Raw genomic sequence first — 20357 nt, 5'->3', positions numbered from 1 at the left:
TAGAAACTGTAACTGCTGCCTTGAAATAGGTTTGAAGAGTGTGTTTTGATTAGATCTACTGTGATTCAGTGTAGCTAAAAAAACCAACATGATAAATTCTAAGAACACTGACATTTTTTTATAGTATTAAATGTAACAGAGTTACAACAATCACAATATGAAGGACTTGGGGAAATACACAGTTCCTTTAAGGCAGTACTTTCAAACAGTTTGGCTTTGACCAACAATGCAAACAGAAGTGGGATAAGGTCAGCGTGCAGTCATACTTCCTGAAGTTTATCATGTGTTATGACCTTTTATTACTTGGACAAATGTCAATTTGAGACAGTCATGGCAACAATGTGACACAACATCAACACAAAACCAAACAAACTGGTGTTACATAATTTTGAGAATGAGGAAAAGTGGCTGATGCAGCTCAGCCACTGCTCCGTTTATGTTGACAATTGTGTCAAATACCTGATTATTTTCTGATATTAAAACCCTTTTTTTAGCATACAGAGGGAACTCCATGAAAAGTAGTTCCTGGGACTAGAAGTTTCAGGTACTTTGGCTGGAAATGCAGCTTTAAATATCAATCATAAAGGAAATAACGCTTTCCACAACCATAACAACAGACTCTAGACATTAGATTTGATTCACATTTAAATTAAATTAACAGAATTTAATACTTCTATCACTATTTTCACCTATGAAATGAGAGGATGTTCAACTGCATGTGGGCAGTAAACTCATACGTTGTCCGTTTCAGTTCCAACTATCCCATGCATCCACCCACTGCTCGAAAACCAGTGACAACAGAGCAATACTCTGTGCCCATGGTTTTATCCACATACATGAAGATATGATCCAAAGTATCTAGAATAACCCCTACACAGTATGAGAAGTACAATGATCGAGACACACATAGAGTGTCCAGATATTTGGATCCAGTCTTAAACTCTGCTGTAGGCACGGGGGGGTGAAACACTGAGGTATGTTAAAAAATAAAAATCTCCAGCCTCAGGAGATCTCAGGAGGTCCAGGGTTTTAAAGCTGCATTGTCTCATTTTACAGAGCAGAGGTACAACATCATCGAAGTCCTGCTTTGATGTCTGACGTTTTCAGATTCCTCTTCCAGACTGGAGGGATCTGTGTCACAAACAGGAGGAATGACAGTTAGTCACAAAACAACATTTGTTTTGTCATTTAAAAAGGCAATATGGGGTAAGGATGGCTTTTATACATCAATATTTAGAGGTGAAATATTCATATTCACTAAGCTAGGTGACACAGTAAAAGGAATACACTGTCATATAAAGCATCTAATAAGAAAATGGTGAGAGGCTAATTGTGGTGTTTGTGTGTTTGTATTACTAGTGTTGGTATCGATGGCTCAAGATGTCGCCCCAGAAATGACAGCAGTCGCCTCCATATCATCCCACTGCCCAAGAACATGAAGCCGGTTACCAGCCAGAAAACACGCGGGTCCTGGTGACAAACATGAATAGGCAAACACATAAATGCACAGTATGTGGGTATAACATACAAAAGGTTAATTAACTGAAACATGTGATAATACATTGGTAAAGTGTCAACTCGGTTTTGTTTTTTCCCTGTAAAACGTCCCAATCCAAAGTTTTGCATTTTATCAGACAACAAACCAAAACGCAAAGGCTTACAACGATTCAAATTCAAGACAAGCAAAAAGTCCTCATATTTGACTCTCGTCACATGATACGAGTCTTAAGAAGAAAGCTGCCTCACCTCTTCAAAGGACGATGTCAAATTCATTCCAAAGGCTACCCCAATCAGACCAAATAAGGTTAGAGAGAAGGAGCCCATCGTCAGCTGCAGATTGAGGCGCATCATCACATTACGGTGGCTAGAACAAAGAAAAACAGACAGTACATGTGGCGCAAACAAGTCAGTGGGTTAGGGTTAGGGTTAACAATTTATCATCTTGCTGTTACCAGTCCATTCTATAATTAATGGAGGAGTACATTTGTTTTAAATCAATTTTTGCACAAAAGACAGAATTGTGTTTTGTCCTTCCATCTCTTACATTGAAAGTACATTAGCAAGAGATCATTTAATGACCAGTATAAAAATGAACAGCAGTGTGTTTTCAGTGATCATATGGACACCTGACTCTTGTTGTGAGACAACAGAAGAAATATGCTTTAACCATCTCTGAATCCTTTCTTCAGAAGACAAGGAAGAAATTACAACAATTACATCGAAGCAGTTTCAAACTAAATCCTGTAAATTGCACAACACAACTTTTATGAAAAGTCATTCTGAGCAGTAAAAAATATACAATGTGGTTTATTAAATGTGACTGCATGCTCAGCTTTAAAATGAGAGCTCCATTTGTACATCTTATAATCAGTGTGTGTGTACCTGTCCAGATTGATGAAGATGACGCTCTCAGAGTCGTCTATCAGCCCTCTCAGCTCTCTGGCTTTGTTGCCCAGCTCCTCAGCCTGTAGGGACCAGTTCACAGTCATTGTATGAACGCCCAACACCTTAAACACTGCACTCACTCTGCATTTTATGAAATGATATTTGGCATTGAGCTTTACTGCTCTTTATATTGAAAAAACAAATAACGAAGGACACCAACACCACAATTACAAGATACAAGGTCGTATTGTTCACACAAAGATCAACAAGGTGTTACATGAACGTTTTTAGGTCTTGATGTACGGATCAGTTTGAAAATGTCCTTTAGCCATAATTCTCCTTCAACAGATTCAGTGGAAAATGTCAATTTAAAGTTATACTAATTCACTGTTAACATTCATTTTTTAGAAGGTGTTAACTTAAAGCATTTTTATAATTTTGAATTTATAAGGGTAAGTGAATAATTTTACAGTAAATCAGAATCTTGGCTAGCCCTACCTGCATATAATAATTCTCCAATAACAGTTCCATCTCCTCAGCGTGGTCAATACCCAAACTGCTCTCCTCACTGGAATCACAGACAGGCAGACAGACAAATGTTCATTCGCTGTTTTGGGAAAGGCCTGGTTGTCACCAAAACTTTAAGTACCAGCACGACCATTTTCACATAAAACTTTTCTCTTTCGATATAACTATGGGAATAGAACAATAATTACAAAATGGGACAAAAAGGACAATTTTAATACCTGTTAAAATACGGGAGAGATCTTTGTTGTGATAAAGTATCAACCCTGGTCAGTAAAACAATTCATCTTAAAATATCCCCAAATTTAACAAGCAGTTGATGTTAAAGGCCTTGTTCATGGGCACCTCACTGGTGGTAATGAAGGATGGGCAAACTCTCCCCACCCAGATTTATCCTGTTGGTGCAGGGGATTGAACCAGCAGCCCCCTGGTCACAAGACCACTTTGTTTAGCCTTTAGACCCCAACTGACCTAATCTAAGCCCTAACCTGATCCAATGAGGACAATGGTGAAGATAAACAAGTATCTGAAGGGGAGAAAAAACAATATTTAAAGGGGGAAACAGATTGACACCTTGTATATCAATACAATCTTATCCTTTCTCATCTTTAATTGCAGCCACTGACTGGGAATCTTTTAAGATAACTGCTTTTAGCATTCATGTCAGTGAATATGTGACATACAAAACTCTTGGGTCGGTCCACTTGGTCAGACAGAGTTCTTCAATGATCTCATCCTCGTCCAAAATCTTCAGCAAGGAATCCTTAAAAACTTTGACATCCGTCTCCAATTCTGATAAGCTGTCAGGCATAAGAGACGTAGAGTAGAACTGAGAGACAAACTCAACATTATAAAGATTGTGAAAATGTATGAAGCCATGTTAATCCTCATCATCAAAAGTGAGAGACTATTTTAAAGGGATTGATTGATTAAAAGTAGTCCTGTTCCAGAGACCCTGACTCAGTTCTTTATATCCATAATACAGAAATCCATTGCACTGTCCTTCCCTCACTTATGAGAGCATTTACAAGCTGTATCAATGTATATGGTTGTGTGCGTTACCTCTTGCTGTTCTGCAGTAATATATGCAGTTTACTTCTATCTGCAGAAAGGATTTTAGGATCCACAAGCGATTCCAATGTGTCCAATATCGACGGCTCTACATCATTCAGCCGAGCTTGTAGAGTGTTCACCTGTTGACACAGACGCATATATGGACTAGCATACTTCACCTTATCTCAGAACATAGTCTTACATACTGCATGTTCAATTTACGGACAGATTTTATCTGTTAGATGCTTAAATACACAGACACACAGAGCCTCTGTAATCGCTCACCTTGTGCTGCAGTATGGCCTCCAGTGCTCTGAACTCAAAGGGCAGAGAGTGTGTGTATGATGCTAGCTGAGGGGCCAGGTCCAGTACCAACCAACGCTCCAATCCAAGACCACGGAAATCCAACACCAACAAGTGCTCCGGGGTCACGATGGCTTTCAAAGACTGTGGAGAATCAGAGGGACCGGGGGGACAGCGACACCAAAATATATCAGACGCAAATACAGAACATTTTAATTCAAACGTTTGTGCTTGCAGAACTGTGACTCTTACGACTGCAGTCCCAATAGTTGACTCTGATCTGTAAATATTTGCGGTGAAAGGCCAGACCAATGAAAACTCTTGTTGTGAACTCGTGCTATCACAGAGTCACAGTTAGATACCCAAAGCAGACGCACCAGTCAGGATCAGTGATCAGATTCATGCGTCTCGGGCAGGCAGCCCGGCAGCATTCACACCTTGCCATTCTATGACTGAAGCCTGTCAGTGTGTCACAGCGAGCTAAGACAGACAGTTTCGGCTGCAGGAGAAAATCTCTCAACAGGTCAGGTGAAGTACCGACACTGCTATGTTTCTTTGTTTTGATTTGCAATGTTTTTGAGCTCCAGCAGTTATGGGTTAATCTATCAGCTGTTGAATTAATAATCAGTTTGAGGGAAAGAAAAACAATTGATGCAATTTTCTGAGCCAGCTTCGTTATTGTAAATATTTACAGGTTTCTCAACTCCTCTATGACAGCAGACAAAACGAGACATTTGAGGATGCCATCTTGGGCTCTGGAAAACACAGATCTACATTTTGCACAACTTTCTGACATTTCATCGACCAAACAACTCATAGATTAATTTTGAAAATAATCAGCAATCAAAGTAGTCATTGCAGCCCCATATCAATTACAGAACCATGAAACATTAAGCATGCTGTTACAAAAACTAAAGGAATAAGCACAGGATGTATGTAGTATGTTATGCTATTTGTTGCAACTGTCACTTGTTAATTAGCTTTCGGCTGAGGTTTGTATATTTGTTTGTCTCCCTTGGTGTTATGGTAGATTTCAATCCTTTCCAATTTTAAACATAGTTATAGTTTCAATGAACTTCTCCCCTTGCCAGGAAAGAGATGGGTAGGTATATAGTTTGATTTTAAGTGTTTACATCAATTGTAAATGAAACCCAAAATAAACAACGTAAAACCATCTCAAAAATTTAAGAATGCCTTTAAATGTGATGAAATTAAATCTTGCCTGACTTGTTTCATCTGCACAATTCAGCTGATAGAAGAAAAGAATTTAACAAAAACAATGATTTTAATAAAGTTGACCTACAAAAGGTGTTCCTGCATCCTTTGTCTAATTAAAATGGCTAAAAATTGCTTTATTCTGTTCTAACTGCAGGATGGCTGTGAAGCTCATCTGTCTCACCCTGCTGCTGGTTCTGTTGTGCCCCATTTGGGCCAGAGAACCTTGTCGAAGATCTGCCTCCACCTGTGACGAGTGCATCCAGTCTGGCCCTGAGTGTGCCTGGTGCACCACCCCTCAATTTAACATTCGCTGTCACACCTCGAAGGGGCTGCTGAGAGCAGGCTGCCATAAAGCTGATATGTACAACCCTCGGGGTGACGTGCAGGTTGCCAAGAATGACAGCAGGTTAGTACCCTGGTTTGAAGATCAACTATGACATTTACCTGCCTTATCAACTTAAAACACCACAGGGGAGTGCTGCACAGGCATCAAATCACCACAAACTAATATGATACTGGTGCTACATTAGTGTCATAATTTGCTCAAAACCACAGTGACCTCTAAGGCATAGATCTTCTTCTTCTTCTTGCATATAAACTCCTGCAGCACCGAGCAAGCAAAAGCTCAGACTATGTTCCTCCAGCCCCAGGAGCTCTCCCTTCGTTTGAGACCAGGTGTGAGCCAATCCTTCCCTCTCACAATCACCATGCCTACAGACCAGCCCATCACAGAGCTGACTATGGACACCAGCCCTGTGCCAGCGGGACTCAACATCACATTCGGTGGCATTGTGACTGGAAACCCCCTGGTTGTGCAGGTAAGGAAAATCAAGATGGACATGATTAGGAAATCAGGTAATACAACTGATCATAAAAAAAAGCCCCTCTCTCTAGGTGGATGTCGAGGCCGCCCGGTGTCCCAGTGTGAGTGGCGACTCAGGCCGGATGCAGAACAGGACTGGGCCCTGGTCTATCCACATCACACCCAGAGGCTTTTCAATGAGTGTGAAGTTAGAGATAACTTTGGAGTGTGAGTTCAGCTTCAGAACCATGCTGAGAAAATTACGATGGTGACACTAATATCCCATTAGTTTAGGTCATGTAAACAGCACATTCTATTTTGATATTTTCAATTACTCCTTATTTTGAAAGTAGCATTTTCTGATCAAGACTTGGGATATGCTGATATTATAAATGTTTCGGGAGCATTGTTTGGGGTTTTTTTTATTTCTATTTTGTTGGCAAATAAAATACAGTGCGTTTCCTCAGGTCAGTGTAACTGTACGAGAAACCGTGAGGAAAACAGCCCCAGCTGCGGTGGCCAAGGGGCTCTGGTGTGTGGCCAGTGTGAGTGCTCCAGGCCTTACTTTGGACTCCAGTGCCAGTTGGACGAAGGTTCACTTTCTCCATCAAACGATTATGGCTGTCGTTCAGGCCCGCATGCCCCTGTGTGCAGTGGTAGGGGGGAGTGCGTAATGAACCAATGTCAGTGCCAGAACCGAGAAAACTCGAAAGATAGATACAGTGGACAATTCTGCGAGTGCAGCAACTTTGACTGTCTGTACTACAACAACAGGTATGAAGACGTGATATATAGAGCGCTTTATATTCAATTTAACGACAGACTTTGTATTTAAAAGACTGCAATGTTTTATCGGCCAGAATATGTGGCGGCCACGGGAAGTGCATGTGTGGACGCTGCATTTGTGATGACGGCTGGACCGATGAAGACTGCAGCTGCTCCATGGAAACTGCTTCCTGCATGGCAAGCAACCAGAGGCTGTGTAACGACAGAGGGGCCTGTCAGTGCGGGACGTGTAAATGTGAGCCACCGTACACAGGCCCAACCTGTGAGGACTGCCCCAGTTGTGTGGGAATATGTCAGCAACACGTGGCGTGTGTGGAGTGTCGGGCATTTGGGACAGGACCAAAGAAGGACAGGTGAGGATTTCTGACACATGTTATTTACAGAAAGCGAGAGCACTTAATGTAATTTTGCAGAATGGAGCTCAGGTGGGCGGGAGCTGCTGTCGGGTGATGACCGATGACATGCTCTCGGAAGAAATTACTTTAAATCACTACAGACCCTCACCCAAAGCAAAAACACGAAGAAAAATAACTTTTTTTAAAGCTCCCTCCATCTTTGTAAGTTTTGGACTGTCTTGAAATTACCAACTTAATGGTATTTTGACTTTACAGCTACTTTATTTTTATCATCATTACTCATATACTTACTGTTTTGTCATATTTGTTATCTGCAAACTCATGACAGTTAACACAGATTTCATAAAATGTCTACAGTACTTTTTCTATTAATAACAGAGCAAAAGTACATATATAAGATTTCTAAGCGCACATTATTATATTTCTTGAATTGATCATCTTCTCTCACTCGTCATCAGGTGTGATCAAGAGTGTGGCCACCTCACTGTCACGATGGTGGAGACCAAACAAGATTTGACTCAACCAGACCAAGCTACTAGATTCTGTAAAATGATGAGCAGTGAAGACTATTGCTTCTTCCACTACACCATTACCAACACGCCCTCTGGTGGACAGTCGACTGTGGCACAGGCTAAAGAATGTGCCTTCAACTAATGTTCACTAAAAGTCAGCATCTTTTGTTGAGCTTTAGTTCAGTAGTAATTCAGTATTAATATGTTTTTTCTGTTCTAAATCCATATTCAGCCTTATTTGTTTAAATGATGGTAAGAAATCAGTGAATTAAATAAGTACTTGGGCATGGAATGTCTTTTTTACTAACAGGTTGAATATCTCTGATTTTAAGTTTGAGTTTGAGTTGTAATGAGCACTGGATTACCAGCCGGTTTTAAACCAACAGTTATTCAGTATTATCAGAATACTGGTGGTCATGAAGGAAAAACTGTTTTATGAAGTTTTTTTTTTTTAATTTGGTTTAGAGTTATGGTCACAAAATGTTGATTAGGTTGGGAGCAAAAATGTCTCATCACTGTCACAGTGTGCTTACAAGAGAGTACGAGCACGTACCTCCATCCGTATGATAATGCAGTTGTTTCTCGCAGTGAGGCTGGTACTGTGCTGAAAGCGAAGGTCTCGGGCCTGAAGACTGAGCTCCTGACACAGCTCTGTTTTTTTCTTCTCTGTGAGGGTAAAGATCACACAAGTGAGAAGAGCAAAGTAGAGGCTATTTTATTATTTTCTTATTTATTATTTTCTTATTTACTGCTTTCAATTAACAACCTTGATTTTTGCCCCTCAAATAAAGAAGACAGGCAAGGAATTTAAGGAATATGATGTTTTCCCCCCCAAGTCTTACCAAATGTTGTCACATTTCCCTCCTGGTCAAATTTCATCTGTGGAATAAATGAACAAGAAAGTAAGTACTTCAAATAAACAACATTTTCAATGTAATGCATAACATTTACAACAGTAGATTGGTGGATGATTTCAAGATTTGGTGTGGGAAACACGGATTATATCCAGCTGACATGAAATGTAAAATCAGTCTTTATCAGTTTATTTAACAGCATCTTGCCATTAAGTACACCAACTGAATGAGCTTTAATCGTGGTTACTACTGTTCAGTGACCACTGAAATGCCTGTTGCTGACCTTGGTGCATCTCTTACCACTACAAAAGCTGGAGGCACACTGGAAACCGAGGCATCTGTCACTCTGCGGCGGACGAAGGACACTGTTCAAAAAACAGGCAAAGAAAAGTCAAACCATGTGTAAAGGAAACTACATAAAGCGGAACCATTGCAAATAAAGAAAAAAAAGGATCTGTTCGTTTTAGTTTCTTTGACTACAACAGGAGCAAAATACTGGCACACGTGACCTGTAATTACTGCTCCCATAACAGAGATATTTCAGTGGTTTGCTTCACATGCTAAACGGGCTTTCCATGTTTCCGTGCTTACCCTGCCAATGTATCAAATTGGTATTTCGTCATCACAAATTAAAGACCGTCAAAGGGAATCGTGTAACAGCTGAATATATCTAGAAAATATAAATGGTTGTTCTGTCTGTCACTCTCACCGGGCCATGTTGGACCTCCATGCAGCAGGTTCTTTTTCCTCAATGCAGCAGACTGAGATCTTCTGGGTTGACATCCAGACACAGGCAGCGTATGACAGCAGACCTCACTGTAGTTCCTGCTGTACAATACAAGTTTTCTATCTCCATGTGAAACAATGTCCTTCGATGGGAAGAGTGCTGGACGTGCACTGCTGAGGACGACAGCTCGGGTGCCACCCGCTCTTGAGAAAACAGAGCTGAAAAGGCGTTTTAAATAAAAGTTCCCGGTGAATGGCAGATACATCCCAGTGCAGTTCATCCTGCCTGTCAGAAGCAACCTGTGCAGCTTCATCTCCACACCACCCCAACACACAGCCTTCACACACACTGACATACTGGGTTTGGAGGGGCTGATATTCACCACTGCTGCAAGGAGATCATAACGCATACCATGGCAGGAAGGCAACCTTTAGCCTCCATAGAAAATGTAGTCAGGGGATATATTAGTGGCATAAAAAGATTGTATGATCCTTCGGTCATCTCATCAGGGGTCCTTCGGTATCCTCGGGTTCTCTGACAGTTTGTTTACTAGGAGACAGTCCAGGCAAGAAAGGAAACACTCACACACAACAGTTAAATCAAGAGAAAATATTGGCTATCCACTTCTACTATACAGTTAGTAAAATGCCACCTTAGCTTGGCGGTACTAACTTTCTTCACAGTGTTTTCAAGACTGCTGTGCAGCTCTCCATGTTGTGCTAGTTATCTTAGCTGCTGCTATCAGGGACAGCTTGTGCTCGTAGTCATTATCCGTTTAATATTCCTCGTGACAGTAAACGAAGACGCAGCTGACACTGTTCAGTTACCTGCCGCTAACCACAGACCGTCCTAAATCAACATATCGGCCTGTATTTTCAGTCCGAACACAGGTTGTTGTTGCTCAGGCTAGCATGATGGAAGGTGCTAGCAAACAGGAGGACAGCAGGCAAGAACGCTGCACTGGACCATGATGCACCGCGGTGACACGCGCCGGCTGCCAAAGATCGTCTCGAGTAGAGAAGATCACTCGGACTGCAAAGCTCGGCGTGGATTTAAAATGAAAACAACGATGAAAGGTTATACATGACATAAATTAAATACAAGTATTCATGGCAAGTTTAAATCATGAGACTGTGCATCAGATTTGGTGTGTTAGTAGTAGTTCTGGAGCAGATGTTTTTATTTTTTTATGTTTAATTATCTGTCCTTTTCTCAATCAGTTAGCTTAACTATGGAGCACAGGAAGCGACATGGGGAGAAAATGAAAAGGATTTAACTATGAAATGTCAAAATATTGATAATAATATTAAGAAGAAGAAGAAGAAGAAGAAGAAGAAGAAGAAGAAAACTCTGGGCTAAATCAAATACATATTCAATCATATACATATTAACATAGGGGTCAAAGGCCAGAATAATTTAGAGTTTATTCATTTGGGAGGTGATTTTGAGGTGAGATTTCCCATTGCTGCAGTGAAATGTAACCAAATTTGTACATGTGGCAGATTAAGACACCGGGAAGAAGATGTAAAGACAATGACGTTGTTTTTGGTTTCCATCTGTTCCCCGAATATATCCGCTCAGAGAGGTGTCTGTGTCTGAGTACCTGTGGGCTCGGTGCTGTAGCTTCAGGGCTGGTGATGTCGGCGCAGTCGCAGGCTGAGGTGGAGTCAGCGTCAGCATCTGTCCGCTGCATGCAGAGAACCGGAAGGATGCTGCGGCGCGGGGGAAGCGTGGGGATTTCATCGTGTTGACGCTGTATCCGATTATAAACAGTTCCGTCCTCTGACCGGACCACGTCCATTTTTTTTTTATTCATTAATGTTATATTGTCGTTGTTGACATCGGCTGCCATGTTCCCGTCGTGTTATACTAAACCCGCGGAGAGCGGCGCCAAACGGAGCTCCATCGCTAAGCTGCTGCTCGGAGTGTTCGTGGTTTATATGCTGCACACCGTGTGGCTGCTGTACGGATTCCTCAACACCAAACCCTGCGATGGAGGCAGAGGAGAGACATGCATCGCCTCCTACCTGACAGCGAGACCCAGACTGGTGGTTAGCACAGGCCTTTGTTTCTGATCCCTTAGTCCTCCTGGATAATAGACTGCTCAGGGATACTGCATCTCTGTGGGGGGGACACTATTGCATAGGGTCTAATTATTTAGTTGACAAACAGCCCCTGTTTTCTCAAAATGTTACAGCCAGAAAAGCTCAGCCAGTCTAAGTCCAAAGCAATCAAATTTCATGTGTTTTTTTTGCAAAGCAGGCGATCAAGTAAAACCATGCAGTGTATTCAGATTGAGTGAGTTTTGTGGTTATTTATTTCATTATCAAGATAAAACCTGCTTATAACACTCACAGCACACATCGGTAATTGCAAGTAAGTGTAGTTTGAGGTCAGTTCAGTCATTTGAATAAGCATGATGTGCATGTTTTTTACAAAAAAGTCATATTTTTTCTGTTCCATTTCTGCAGCTGCGTCTCAGCTTGTAACCAGTTTTTTTTTTTTTTCTAAAAATAGAAAGACTGCTTTGAGTCTCTTCTCTTCTCCTCTTTCGGTTTTATCCAGCTGAGCGTCTTCACCTGCCTGGAGCCAGACAACAGCCAGCTCAACCTTGCTCTGAAAATAGACCCATTTGACCCTCACTCCACATATGAGAGGTGGGTTTGACATGCTGCTGACATGTTGTAGATGTAGAGATTTTTTTTAGGTGTACCAGTAAACAAACATTGACTTTTTATTGATCAGAGCAAAAACACTGATCAACCCTTGAGACTGGCTGCTTTTCCTCAACTTACACCCCTCTCCCTCTCTCTCTCTCCTCCTAGGCAGGTGAATGTCTCTCTGCCGCAGGAGACTCGGGCCAACGGCACTCTGTACGCGGTCGTGTACGTTCACAAAGTCGGTGTTTCGCCTCTGGAGGACAGCAGAGAAGTCCACCACGCAGCTCAGCTCACCACCTACATCGCTCCCACACACACCGATGTGCAGAGAGACACGCAGAAGGTAAAATGTAACTCAGTATCCGTCACAGTCCTCTCATATTTCAGCCGGCGTGTCATCTATAGAGCAGATTTAGACATGTGGCCCTGCAGCAAATAAGTCCTTTTTGTGGCTCCATCAGAGGCCCAGTCCTGTGTCCCACTGGAGACCTCACCTGTCCATCACGATGATGTCAGAGGACTTCACCTTCAACAAGGCGGGGCTTCCTAGTGACGTGCGGCGCTACATGAGAGTGTAAGTCACAGGGAGCTGTGGAGGTCAAAGACAGGAGATCAGTGCGAGGGCTTCTGACTGCTGCTTTGTTGCTGCTTCTGATCAGTTGACGCCAGTGTTTCTGTGGCTGAATATCCAACATGCACTCACATTTTACACTGAAATCTTTAATGCAGTTTTTTTCTGTTGGTGCAGACTTCGGATTTTTTTAACGTTCAAAACCTTTTACATTCAAAATGTCCTATGCAACATGCAGAAGCAAAGGGAAAGAATGACAAGCATATTTGGTATTTTGGTCCTTTAAACCACAAACTATGTGTCGTATAGATCAGTGGTTCCCAACATTTTCTCATGCCCTTTTAAAAATTAAGCAATATCTACTTGCAGCCACTGATCACATGTCCATCATTTGTAAAGAACAAACAGCACATCTCTCCGACAATGAATAGTCAGAAAATAGAGGAAGCTGCATGTAATCTGATACACTCTACGTCTCCCATGATGTCACTCAGTAGCCTAGTTGCATTGTGGGTAAAAGAGGTTGACTTGTCTGGTTCTGCTGTATTGATTGTGATCATTTGTTTTTAAACTGTCCACAATGAGTCCAGCAGTGTTAGAGGAGTGTAATGCCAGATCAGTGACAGCTTTTCAAAACATGCTGTCTACATTACCCACAATGCAACTCTGCCACTGAGTGACATCACAGGAGGCAAGTTCTCAGATTTACTTGCAGGAGATACAAAAGGCTTATGGGACTTTTTCTTAAACAGGCAGCTGTACACCATGAAACCTATGAACACTTGAATGTGGAAAATTGGGGAAGTTACCCTTTAAGACAGAACACAAGCCATGCAGAGAAACAGGACACGGTAATTCTCTCCTTGCAGCTCCAGGCTGTAGAAAAACGATGTTTTTTAATGTGTTTAATGAGACTTTCTTCCTGTGTCCCCTTGAAGCTCTCAGGACGGCCGACAGATGATCTACCTCCCTCTGCTGCTGATTAACGAGCTCAACTTCAGAGTCAGAGACCTCATGGTAGGAGCCGTTTCACACACTTCATTCTATTATTGTGTTTTGACTGCGATGACTCTGACTCTTAAATCTGTCCATCTATCCATACGCCCAAAGGAGATCAGCAGCAGCACAGTTCAGCTCCCTCTGACCGTGTCCTACGAGGGAATCTCTCTAAGGGGGTTCAGGTTCTGGGTGCATCTGCAGGACGTGGTTTATTCCCTGCGGCAGTTTGGTGAGCTAATAAGATAACGGATATGTAATGATTTGGAGAGGTATGGCTTTAAAATTCAGGCGGTCTGTAGTCACAATTTGATGTGCTCTTTTCTCAAAGAGTTTTTAAAAGTTCTGAAGTCCCAGAGATTTTTTTTCCCCAATGTGTTGCAGTTTTTTTAGACCTGGTGAAATCCTAAAACAACTTTTCATACCACATAGCAAGGAGACCTAAACAACACGTGTGTTTGTCCAGGCTTCACAGAGGAGAACGTGGACGAGATTAAAGAAACTTTGGTGGACTCCAACCTCTACCTGTTAGTGCTGACTGCACTCATCACAGCTCTGCAGGTATGATTATACAACACCTTGGAGATAAAAAAACAAACAAACAAACAAAAAAACTATGAAGGAACATTGCAGCTCAGACGTGTTGGAGATGAAGCACTGTAAAATTCAAAGTACGTTTTTCCTTCCCTATCTTCCTTCAGCTCATCTGTGAGTTCTTGGCTCTTAAAAACGACATCAGCTCGTGGAGAAAAAAGAAGAGCATGGTGGGAATGTCCAGGAAGTCTGGTGAGAAAGTCATCACATTACATAATGCTTGACTTTGCAGTACTGAATACGTGGCCACACAGGGCTCACCAGCAGCGATGAAAGACAGTAAATTATAATTACTGCTTTTTCCACAAATGGTTCTTATTAGCCTCTGCCTCTCCCCTCTCTGTCCGTAGTTCTGTGGCGTAGTCTGAGCACTTTGCTCATTTTCCTCCATCTGCTAGAGGAGACCAGTCTGCTGGTGCTGCTTCCCGTTGGGCTGGGAGCGTGTGTCGAGGTACGCAGCAGTAATCAGTCCCCTCAAATAAAGCTTGAAACAAACAAACTAAAGAAAACTAATCTATCCTCCCGACAGGTGTGGAAGGTGTTTAAAGTGTTTAACATCCAGCTGAAAAGCTCCAAACTCCATGTGAGTATGCTGCCATTGAGCCCTCAGCTGACACATGTGTACAATGATTTAATTAGATTGAATAGAAACATGTGATGCAGCCATGATGCCTCTAAGACCTCCTCTGTCACTGTGCAGGTAAAAAAGCTGGATGAGGAAGAAAGAAAGACTGTGGAGTATGATGCGCAGGTATCAGTAGGCCTCTATATATCTATATATACATCTACTGTTTTTTTTTTAGTCTGATTTTATATTCTGACTCAGTATTTCGTCTGTGTTTTTCTCCTCCAGGCGTCCAGATACTTGTCCTACTTGGTCTATCCTCTGTGTATCAGTGGAGCTATTTTCTCACTGGCCTACTTACGCCAAAAGAAGTGAGCTGATCACTTTATTTAATTTTCTGCTTTGACAAATAGTAGAAAAATTGCCAAATGTCCAGCACTGTGTGTATACGGTTACATGGTTACCACGTTGGTTCCTCTGCCCCTGCAGTACTGGAGGCCACCAGAGTTAAACCGGATCTGAAAAACAATGTTTTTTTTATTTTAAAATCTATTCTAATACACTACATACTCAGCGACTACTAAACGTACATTAGAAAGCTAGAATGTGCTTTAAATATACACTTCTGATTATTTTATTAACACTGAATTGTGTTCAATGCTTTTGACAGTTACTATTCCTGGTTGATCAACAGTCTGGTGACGGGTGAGTCGACTTACATACATTTATAACAGTGATACAAGTTTGTCTGTAAAATCACGAGTCAATATGTGATGTTTTTCAGCATACTTTTGTTTCTGTCAGTTCTGTCATTTCTTGCCACTAAATCCAGTGTGGAGGATTTAGTGACCTCTGGCGGAGAGGTTGCAGACTGTATTCAGTGAGTCACCTCGCATTTCACACCCCTGTGCGGTGGCTGCCAAAAACACTGAAGGTCCTCTCTAGAGACAGTGTTTGGTTTGTTGGTTTGTTGTCCGTTCTGGGCTACTTTAGAAACATGGCAGACGACTTGGCTCCCTCAGAAGATATAAGATGCTCATTCTAATGTGAAGCAAAGCACAAGGATTCTCAGTTTGGGGTGATGATACACTGATGAAAACATCATTATGAATATTGTATACCGTTTCTGCCAATAGATCCTCCTGAATCCTTCACACTGGACCTATAAGCAGAGCCTTTTACTTTAAAATTTAGTCATTAGCGTGCTGTATTGACTCTTCGTGTCTCTGTCTCTCAGGAGTGTATGCTTTTGGCTTCCTGTCTATGGCCCCACAGCTCTTTATAAACTACAAGGTCGGTCCCGCAGCTGACGCCAAAAATTCATATACTGTGCGTTGGTGTATGAGCTGTCCTCTGCTTACACTGACTTTGTGTTTCTCTGTCCTTCTCTATGGGTCAGATGAGGTCTGTGAGCCACCTGCAGGGGACAGTGTTGATGTACAGAGTGAGTGTGTATATACAGCAAACACTGACGTACTGTGTTCGGTGGTTGTGCTGCTGTCAAATACCCGTTTTGCTTCAGCTTTATCTTTTTCAGAGGCTCTCCTTGACGAGTTCATTATGAGTTTTTCTTCCTCTCCCCTGCAGGGAGTGAACACGCTGATCTCAGACCTGTGCTCCTGTGCCTCCCTCCTCTCCTCTTCTGGATCCTTCTGCTCCTCTCACCAGCTCTCCTGCTTCAGAGATGAGCTCCTCTTCTTCCTCTACCTCTACCAGCGAAGGTGAGACACAGCACGACACAAGATACACGTTAGAAAATATGAAGGAAACACAGTAACATCCACCAGTGTTCATAGTCACCATCCAGCTGAATGACCTCTGTCTGGATTTGTTCTCCAAGTCGGCGAATTAACAGCAAAACAATCCTGCTGTCATCTCGTGTCTCCACCAGGCGTTACGCCCACAAGGCCCGGAGGCGAGAGTCCGCAACCCACAGCAAGAAACTAAAGACTCAGTGAGGAGAAGACGAATTCTTCTGCTCTCCTTTTACAGAAATCAGTGCACAACACAGAAAGACTGATGTGAGGTGGAGACTCCAGCAGGCCACAGCATCGTCAGACTGACCCGAGACGAGCTGTCCTGCTGCAGGCTCCTCGCTGCTGTACACTCCGGGTGCCGCAGCCGTTTGCGTCTCCTTTTACTTCCAACAGTGACCGAACCCCCTCATACAGACTCTCTCTTCTGCACATGCCAGGCTTGGCTAGTGGTTACATTTCAAGAACAATATTGATGGCATCATGTCACCGGTCGTGGCGTGCGTTGGCTTGATTTAGCTTTCTGTGCACGCGTAACAAGTTCACAGTCCTGGGTCATAAGACTGAACCACGATTGTCTCCAAATGAGTAACACACTTAACATCATTAATGAATGGTGAATTTATATTTAATTCAATTGTAGTTAAGCATTATTTCACTGGTAAGAAACATAACAAAGCATTAATTAAGCAGTTGTTTATCGTAAAGCAGCATCTGATGTTTATGATATTTTGTAAATGTCTTATCAATTCTGTGTATCTCCAAACATTATTTAGATGGCCATTATCAAGCTGATGTTTATAAACCTGTACAAGTTGTTTTTAAGCATTTCATTGTGAAATCAATATTAACTAAAGTTGAATTAATTAATGTACCATTTACTAATGATGGTTATTACAAAGTGTTGCCACAGTCTGTACTTTTGGCTTATTCCGGCATTTTACTGGAGCTGAGGCCGTTCCCTAATAAAAGCATCAAATACCCCAAAAAATAATTCAGGGTTAGGGTTAAAGACATACACCTGAAACTATATGGAGTTTATATAACAGAAATATCAGAACACAAAGCAACATAATTTTAGCGGTCGCACCAATGAATCTAATGATCGTTATTTTGCACCGATGACGTAATCCGACCAGCAACATAAAGCACTTTTCACCCTTCATCCAGTTTGATCTACCGGACGTGTAGGTTTGATGTCAGTCTCATGTCTTAAATGTCATTCCCTAGTCTCTGTCATCCTTAATGTTCCTGATGTCAGTTATCTCATTATCTGTGTACTGTACAAATAGTTTTAAAACGACTTGACTTTGCAATGTTAACATAAAAAAGAACAGGCTGCGCTATCGCCAGCAGTTTGGCCCCTGACTGCAGATATCCTGATTGCATGTGTCTATGAAATCCCTGCAATGCATTTTGACTCCCAGCATACAGTACAGCCACAGTATACAATATCGGTCTGTTCCCTCTCGCTCAGCACACAAGCATTTATTGATACGGAGGAACTTAACTTTGACCGAATGTCACCAGGCTGTGCTTGTGCTCGTATTACCTTGACCTCACCTGAGCTCATTTCCGCTTCTTCGCTGACTCAACTGCTTGAGCTGGAGAAAAATTTCATACATTTAACATCATTTTTCGGATTATTTTAATTTGTTAATTTCATCGATTTGGCGATGCACCCTCTGCTTGTTAATTTTTGTTTTTTACAATATGAAATAAAGGTTTATTCAAATTGGAATAAATCAGCAGCTGTGTGTGTGCATTGTTGTAGATGTACATGTGCAGTACGTGTGTGTGTGTGTGTGTGTGTGTGTGTGTGTGTGAGTCAACACACATCAACACGTGCAATCAAAGGAGGAACCAACACAGACAACAGACTGGTAATTATGGCTTGACTGGTTTCTATCAAGAAGTTCATTGCTTAGATAAAGTGTGTGTGTGTGTGTGTGTGTGTGTGTGTGTGTGTGTGTGTGTGTGTGTGTTCAGATTTGCCATCCGGTAATTCATGCTGAATGAGAAGGGGTGTGTTCGTGCACGTGTGTGCTGGGTTCTGGGTGTGTGGCGGTGCATTCCTGTGTGAACACCGGACAGATGTGATGTGATGTGACAGATAGGAGGATGACGTGAGTGCCAGATATTTTAAAAACCCAAATATTAATCTAGTGAAAGATTAATTAAATAAATGCTGTTTTTTGTTTTTTTTTTTTTGTATTATTGAGTGACTGGGATCACAGGCGATGTCCACTGTTAGTCAGAGGTGGTGTGATGATAGATAGACCTCATTTGTGCAGCTTTATTGTTTCCAGGCGGCGGTGGAAGGCAGGAGACAGACACAATCTGTCCTTAATTTAGTCTGAGTGATGCGGCATGACTGAACATTTGGTTTTAATCACATCTTCATTGACTAACACATTAGAAACCTAAGATTAGATCAAATAAATTAAAATGTTAATACATGATGTTTAATAAGGTTAGTACATTTTTCAACCAGCAGCCACTGATGCTTGAGCCATAAACACACCATAAACATATGAACATCCTTTAAGTTGACTGGCTGGTGACCAAACACTTGCCTATTACTGACCTGATGAACATATAGTTTCAAATTAAACTGGCAGTAGACAGGTTTGCTGCTCCGACACGCCATTATAAAGTTTGTGCTGACTGCGCAATATAAAGAAATATAGAATAATGGAACCATCAGCATTTACATTGGTTCCCCAAACAACACTCTTAAGAGAGAAAGTGAAAATCACACTGACAATTACAAAAGTGTTAACAACTAAAAGCCTCGGAATCGCAACAGTGACAGTGTGGCTCCTCTCATTTGGTGTGATAAGGAAATACGTTGTTAGATAAACAATATATTTACAATAAACTTTAGTATTTAAGTTTTTGTTTTTTTTTTTAAAATAAAATTTCCCTCAGATAACCTTGATCAGTTTGCATGTTTGAAATCTGTCCCTGCTCCAACATGCCTGATTCAACTGAATGGCTCATTATCAAGCTTCTGCAGAGCTGTTATTATAAAAAAATATCAACTACAGATGCTTCAGTGTCGACACTTGAATCCTGTTTTTCTTATTTCAGCCCTTTCTCCTGCTACATGTTCTCACAGAGGCCGCTGTCGGACAGAAATCGGAGTTCCCTCTCGACCAAAGAAAGGAATCACTTGGAGAAGTCCTGTGGCACAGGCCGAGCCGAAACACGCTGAAAGTAGACACACCGCTTCCACCCAACAACCGCACTGTATCTGTGATTGACAGAAGATAAATATAGGACAGGTATCACTGAAACCAGTGCCGGGATCTAGGAATGTCCTGCACACACACACACACAGCAGGACAGCATGTATGAGATGCTTTCAGTGAGATGACATGATGATGGACAAAGATGTGGGTGGAACTGCTGTGATCATCTGCGTCTGAAAAACAAACAATAGAAACCGCACACGCTCACACACGGAGCCGGACACACCGGGTTCAGCGGGTAACAGACAAGACGCCTGTCAGGAAGATGCTGCTCAGCCTCGTCGCGCTCCTCTCCGTGCTCGTCTCTCCAGGTTCGTAAAGTCAGCGTCCAAACCGTGGCTTGTATACACAGGCAGGGTAAAATCACTTAAAGGTGCAATGTGTGACTTTTTAAAGTATCATTTTCGGTTGTGTTGTCCTTAATTCTCGAAAGGTCAGAGTT

General features: G+C 41.9%; 2 protein-coding genes across 4 annotated transcripts; one reads left to right on the top strand and one right to left on the bottom strand.

Moving 5' to 3' along the window:
• Window positions 1–75: 75 nt before the first annotated feature.
• On the bottom strand, window positions 76–10500 carry mrs2 (magnesium transporter MRS2). Of its 3 annotated transcripts, none has more exons than XM_037073360.1 (13): window positions 10349–10500; window positions 9504–10070; window positions 9095–9159; window positions 8783–8819; window positions 8494–8606; window positions 4249–4410; window positions 3973–4103; window positions 3594–3710; window positions 2884–2953; window positions 2383–2465; window positions 1747–1864; window positions 1357–1470; window positions 76–1131 (listed from the first exon to the last, which is right to left on the bottom strand). In XM_037073360.1, the coding sequence occupies exons 2-13, from the start codon at window positions 9928–9930 to the stop codon at window positions 1072–1074; spliced, it is 1497 nt and encodes a 498-aa protein (XP_036929255.1). In that variant the 5' UTR covers window positions 9931–10070; window positions 10349–10500; the 3' UTR covers window positions 76–1071. The 3 variants fall into 3 exon arrangements, with proteins under 3 accessions (XP_036929255.1, XP_036929253.1, XP_036929252.1); XM_037073358.1 differs by having other exon boundaries at window positions 10194–10484; XM_037073357.1 differs by having other exon boundaries at window positions 9504–10484.
• A 236-nt stretch (window positions 10501–10736) lies between these two features.
• On the top strand, window positions 10737–18406 carry LOC119005596 (cleft lip and palate transmembrane protein 1-like protein). The gene is made up of 17 exons (XM_037073356.1): window positions 10737–11572; window positions 12087–12178; window positions 12347–12524; window positions 12643–12755; window positions 13691–13769; window positions 13863–13980; window positions 14215–14309; window positions 14450–14534; window positions 14693–14793; window positions 14872–14925; window positions 15043–15093; window positions 15196–15278; window positions 15578–15612; window positions 16145–16200; window positions 16307–16351; window positions 16495–16628; window positions 16799–18406. Exons 1-17 carry the CDS (start codon window positions 11372–11374, stop codon window positions 16863–16865), a joined length of 1587 nt encoding a protein of 528 aa, XP_036929251.1. The 5' UTR covers window positions 10737–11371; the 3' UTR covers window positions 16866–18406.
• Window positions 18407–20357: the final 1951 nt, after the last annotated feature.

This window comes from Acanthopagrus latus, chromosome 17 (assembly GCF_904848185.1).
Source record: "Acanthopagrus latus isolate v.2019 chromosome 17, fAcaLat1.1, whole genome shotgun sequence".
Classification (NCBI taxonomy): Eukaryota; Metazoa; Chordata; class Actinopteri; order Spariformes; family Sparidae; genus Acanthopagrus; species Acanthopagrus latus.
This window is presented reverse-complemented; position numbering and strand designations above follow the sequence as displayed.

Bases quoted from the DNA above. Each gene is read 5' to 3' on its own strand.
- mrs2 (XM_037073360.1), bottom strand. From the start codon at position 9,930: ATGCGTTATGATCTCCTTGCAGCAGTGGTGAATATCAGCCCCTCCAAA. The intron at 8,820-9,094 runs GTAAGAGATGCA...TTTATTCCACAG, and splicing joins TGCCTCCAGCTTTTGTAGTG to ATGAAATTTGACCAGGAGGG. The intron at 1,865-2,382 runs GTACACACACAC...TCTTTGTTCTAG, and splicing joins ATCTTCATCAATCTGGACAG to CCACCGTAATGTGATGATGC.
- LOC119005596 (XM_037073356.1), top strand. From the start codon at position 11,372: ATGTTCCCGTCGTGTTATACTAAACCCGCGGAGAGCGGCGCCAAACGG. The intron at 13,770-13,862 runs GTAGGAGCCGTT...ATACGCCCAAAG, and splicing joins TCAGAGTCAGAGACCTCATG to GAGATCAGCAGCAGCACAGT. The intron at 16,352-16,494 runs GTGAGTGTGTAT...TCTCCCCTGCAG, and splicing joins GGACAGTGTTGATGTACAGA to GGAGTGAACACGCTGATCTC.